Source organism: Sinocyclocheilus anshuiensis, unplaced genomic scaffold, assembly GCF_001515605.1.
Source record: "Sinocyclocheilus anshuiensis isolate Anshui unplaced genomic scaffold, SAMN03320099.WGS_v1.1 scaffold1880, whole genome shotgun sequence".
NCBI classification, from domain to species: domain Eukaryota; kingdom Metazoa; phylum Chordata; class Actinopteri; order Cypriniformes; family Cyprinidae; genus Sinocyclocheilus; species Sinocyclocheilus anshuiensis.
In genome coordinates, this window is record NW_015555852.1 from 579,573 (window position 1) to 584,814 (window position 5,242).

The 5,242-nt window shown below is 35.3% G+C and overlaps 2 protein-coding genes across 3 annotated transcripts in view; both read left to right on the forward strand.

Annotated features, from left to right (window-relative positions):
* LOC107675636 (adenosine receptor A2a-like) overlaps positions 1 to 1,851 on the forward strand; it is a 17,384-nt gene extending 15,533 nt beyond the window's left edge. Inside the window, exon 4 of the mRNA XM_016470046.1 lies at positions 1,704 to 1,851. Coding sequence (XP_016325532.1) covers positions 1,704 to 1,738 — 35 coding nt within the window. The 3' untranslated portion in view covers positions 1,739 to 1,851. The remainder of the gene's footprint in view (positions 1 to 1,703) is intronic.
* Positions 1,852 to 2,258: 407 nt separating this feature from the next.
* On the forward strand, positions 2,259 to 3,925 carry LOC107675637 (small nuclear ribonucleoprotein Sm D3-like). Of its 2 annotated transcripts, XM_016470047.1 has the most exons (4): positions 2,259 to 2,383; positions 2,909 to 3,042; positions 3,178 to 3,370; positions 3,793 to 3,924. In XM_016470047.1, exons 2-4 carry the CDS (start codon positions 2,917 to 2,919, stop codon positions 3,858 to 3,860), a joined length of 387 nt encoding a protein of 128 aa, XP_016325533.1. In that variant the 5' UTR covers positions 2,259 to 2,383; positions 2,909 to 2,916; the 3' UTR covers positions 3,861 to 3,924. The 2 variants fall into 2 exon arrangements, with proteins under 2 accessions (XP_016325533.1, XP_016325534.1); XM_016470048.1 differs by lacking the exon at positions 2,259 to 2,383 and having other exon boundaries at positions 3,793 to 3,925.
* Positions 3,926 to 5,242: the final 1,317 nt, after the last annotated feature.

Below are 5,242 nucleotides of genomic sequence, written 5' to 3' on the forward strand. Positions count from 1 at the left end.
TTTCACACACGGGAGTCGACATTTCTGTATGTGTAACTGTCCATTTATAGAAGGCTAGAGTCTAGAGTAACCATTCATAAAAATGGAACAAGTGAGCTAGACTTCCCAGAAAATGTTTTTGTGTTTTTATATCCTTGATCAATATTGCCTCTATATATTTGGCCTACGCTGAAGGATCAGGACCTGTTGAGCCAACACATTTAACACCAGCATAAATCAGCAGACATTCTCATATTTTCATATTTTATATATTATAGATATTATAGATATTTTCATAATATTAGATAGATAGATAGATAAAATATTACATTTAATATATTAACAGAAAACAGTTATTTTTAATTGTAATGATAATTCACAATATTACTGATCAGAAATACAGCAAAAATCATTTAAAAATATATAGTAATATTTCACAATATTGCTTATAAAATAAATATAGAAATATAAATAATAATTATTATTGTTATTATGGCATGAAGCATATGCATAAAATGTATTGTTTATATTATTTGGTATTATTTAAATTTTAATATTATTATCAATATTAATAATAATAATAATTGTATTATTATCATTATTATTATGGCAACTATACCCAATTACACTAATTATAATCATTACAACAATAAAAAGGAAAGAAACGGAAGCTCTTTCCGTTTGATGGTGCAATGTGTCCAGCATTTGGTTATAGTACACTCTAAAAAATGCTGGGTTAAATGCAACCCAGTGCTGGGTAAAATAGGGACAAACCCAGCAATTGGGTTGTTTTGACCCAGCGTTTGGGTTACTACCCAGAAGGTTGGGTTAAACATTTAACCCAACCGCTGGGCCAAAACAACCCAATTGCTGGGTTTGTCCCTATTTTACCCAGCACTGGGTTGTATTTAACCCAGCATTTTTTAGAGTGTATATCAGTTCAAATCTACTGGTTTGTTGATTCTAGCTGAGAAATGTCAGTCAGCTCAGCAGTGGCATGGTTTGATTTTGTGTTGAGAGCACCATTTTTAATGAGACAGATGTTCTTTACAACAACGAACCTCCAAGCTTACGCAGTAATTTATCTCCTTCCATCATGAATGCTTGTAGTGTAAATCGGTTCGGAGTGAAGCTAACAGACTGTCAGCTCGTCACATAGATCAGCAGCAGCTGGCAGGTTCATTCTGCTGCTAAAATGAGGTTTGAAGACATTGCTGAGAGTTACTGTGTAATCAACAGACACGTCGCCACCCATTCCACTATTCAGTCACTGTGGATTCGATGCAGGTGAAATTCTTCAAAACATCATTTTCAATCTTATGAGGGCAATTTCAGGTCACAGAAAGAGACTCTGTTGATTCTATTTGATAAACAGTTACATTTTCCTGTTAAACACTGACATGTTTTTAAGGAAAAGAATTTAATTTTTCCCTCTTACCAATGATACAATTCTTTAGATAACATATTGTAACATATCTGAGTAGGTTGCATATCTTTGGCATGGGTAGGGGGATTGAAAGGAATTTGCTGTTACAACATTATGTGGTATATTAAATCTCTGCACTTTAACCACCATTTCAATCCATTATTAGTTTTTACCACTACCTTAATTTCAGGAAAACAGGAACATTCAATTAATAAACAGAATTGGCAGATGCAATACTTCCTGTCTTGGCTCGTCAATTCAGCCCATTTTGAACATAACATGGTCTCTTGTTCTGCAGTGATTTACAGACAACGAGGAAAAGACTGCTGCTAAGAATAGACACAGGATCAGTCTATCAAGCACCAGGATGACAGAACAAATTTAGACCATATATTGCGGCCTTGCACAATGTCTGAGACTAGAGCAATGAATCTTGATGATGCCAAAACCAGACAAAGGACTTCTCCAAGCTTTTTTTCCATTAACAATTTATTGTTTTATTTGTGTCATATACTGTATCATATAAAAAAGTAATTGTTTCAGAATCGTTAATGAAATCTGTGTCATGTATTTCATGCACAAAAAATTACATATTTTTTAAAATTACATTATAATAAATAAGCATGCAGAAATAAATGCTTAACACTTATTGTAACATATTAACAAAGACGTCCGATTTTTTAACTGTTTATTAATAATAATTGCTAATTGTGACATTTAAATAAAAGGTTATATTGAATGACTGTTTTGGATAATATCCACAATTCAATACTGCCCTCTTGTGTAATTTTGAGGTGTTTGCTTCTTGTTTACATTGACCTGAATTTTACATAGCAATAGGACTTCGACTCCCAAAATGCAACAGGGTTTCAGGAAAGGGCGGGGCTTCTGCTTTCAGCTGCATTGTGGGAGCGGGAAAACGCCACAAATAGTCACGTTGCTCAACTGTGGGGTTTTCTACAAAGCTGTCGTTACAAGGTACTGTAATGTTTTATGACACAAACCTATTATTTGTAGTTTGTTGCTTTGTATATGAAGTATACGGTCCTGTTGGATCTGTTCGATGCTTTAGCGGAACAACGTCCAGACAGTCATTGTTTGCTTGGTTTATTTATTCGACTCGTTTGAGACCAGTTTAGGTATTCATTCTGAATGTGTTAGTTTAGTTATTTAAGTCAGTATAAGCGAACTTTATTAAATTCCAAAACGGAATGGTTTTCATGACGTTCCATTTTTTAGCGTGGATATGCAATATGCACGGAACATGATTCCTGAACGAATGATTCGTATGAGCCGGTTCTTTTTAGTGAATCAAAAGTATTAAGCGTAACCAGTGTAGTCCGATTCCCGAATGAATTGTTTTAATGAGTCGGCTCTTTTTAAGTGACTCAAACACTTAATCAGACTAAACAGTGAATGATTCTCTCTGCTCTAGTTGGTACTTTAATCATGTACGATTCTAAACTATCCTAAACTTGGTGTTAAATTTTTTTTCGTCTTCAGAGTAAAACATGTCTATTGGTGTTCCCATCAAAGTCCTGCATGAAGCAGAGGGTCACATCGTGACCTGTGAGACAAACACGGGCGAGGTGTACAGAGGCAAATTGATCGAAGCAGAGGATAACATGAACTGCCAGGTACTGCAGAATCACAATTCATTCTTGATGCGTTCTATCTACATTACCCAAACGCTCACTTTTAAACCTGTATACATTTGCACTGCAGTGAGTCTTAAATAATGAAACCAACTGCACTTGTTTTGTGTGAATTAGATGTCCAACATTACAGTGACCTATCGAGATGGCAGAGTGTCTCAGCTGGAGCAGGTGTACATTCGCGGCAGCAAAATACGCTTCCTCATTCTGCCAGACATGTTGAAAAATGCCCCTATGTTGAAGAGCATGAAAAACAAAAACCAAGGTGCAGGAGCTGGAAGAGGCAAAGCTGCTATTCTCAAAGCTCAAGGTTGGTCAATGCTATCTTTGACTTTACAGTATTACAGTAATATTTATAATATTACTTGCAGTATTACATTACAGTTACTGCAGGTGTACTGTGCTTTTCAGTGGTTGCAATGTCAAATGCTTTTTAGCCATATCAATTATTTATATACTCCCAAATGTGTTTTTGTTTTTACTCCAAAATTTAGTTGGATCGTCTAGTTTATTTTAGTACCATTATCAATTCAAGCGGATGCCTATTGAATATACATTTTATTCAAATATCCAATTCAAGATAAATCAAATTAATTTAAATATCCTCAAAAATCACTGAGCCCTGTTTGTCTTTTTTTTTTTTTTTTTTTTAATCAGGTGGCTGAACGTGTTAATGCTTTTCATGGGAGAAGCACAAGATGAAACCACTAACTGTTTGTCTTTCCTTTGCAGTCGCAGCAAGGGGCAGAGGTCGAGGAGGACCAGGAGGAAGGGGAAATATTTTCCAGAAAAGACGATAATGTGAATCCTGTTTCAATCACGGTGTCATTTTGTACAGTTGGTTTTTTTTTTTTCTTAAATGAGAAATTGTGTGCTTTTTTTTTTGTTTGTTTGGTAAATTTTGGTGATCTTGTAGTTTTGTTGCAACCTTTTTTTTTCACTTTTCTCATGTAATAAAGCTGTTTACTTAAATAAAAGGTCTGTTTTTAGTGCTGCTAAACCAGTCATTCCTTAATTGTATCTCATTCCATTGATTAACAGATAAAAATCTATAAACACCAACACTTCGGTTTATTTTGGTCAGATGAGAGAAAAAGTTGAAGTTGGAAGAAATTAAGACATTTTACTTTTTATTTTTTTTTATTTTTATTTTGGTTATAATTTGGTAAATTTTGGTGATCTTGTAGTTTTGTTGCAACCTTTTTTTTTTCACTTTTCTCATGTAATAAAGCTGTTTACTTAAATAAAAGGTCTGTTTTTAGTGCTGCTAAACCAGTCATTCCTTAATTGTATCTCATTCCATTGATTAACAGATAAAAATCTATAAACACCAACACTTCGGTTTATTTTGGTCAGATGAGAGAAAAAGTTTAAGTTGAGCGAAATTAAGATGTTTTACATGGTTTTTCTTTTTTATATATGTTTTTTACTTTTTCTGTTGTAATTCATTTAGAACCGAGAGGAGTGGAAAATACTGAAATTATATAGTGAAAATATGGATTTTATCTCAGATTTTGCTCACACACACACGCGCGTGTCCTGATTATGTGATGCTCTAGAACAGTGGTTCCCAAACCTGTCCTGGAGGCCCCCCTGCCCTGCACCTTTTGTATGTCTCCCTTATCTAACACACCTGATTCCACTCATTAGCTCGTTAGTAGAGACTGCAAGAATTAAATTGGGTGTGTCTGATTAGGGAGACACAAAATGTGCAGGGCAGGGGGTCCTCCAGGACAGGTTTGGGAACCACTGCTCTAGAACACAGAGAATATTCATTTGAAACCCGTTAGATAAGTTGTCCACCTTCAGCAATGTCTAAAATTGAAGTGTATTTCTTTAGAGTAAAGAATAAATGCCCATAGTTGTCTCTAAATAGGTGTGCAGTGTGCACTGAATGTCATCGGCTGTGAAAGTTCAGCAGGGCTAACTGTACTGGCTTAGTAAAATAGTACTTTGGGGATTTACATGAAATTGTAGCAATCAAAAGTTTCATTTTTGACGCGACTTAGTGTCAAAATGCAGTTGAGTAAGACTACAGGTATTCGAGTGAAGTTCAGTTAACCAAGCTAATACGCCCCTGCTTGTCCGCGCAGCATTAGACGCAGTTCCTCTTGTGACCGTTAGATGTCGCCACTCCTCTCACATTCACTCACAGCAGAAGCACCTCCGTCCCCCGCTGTCT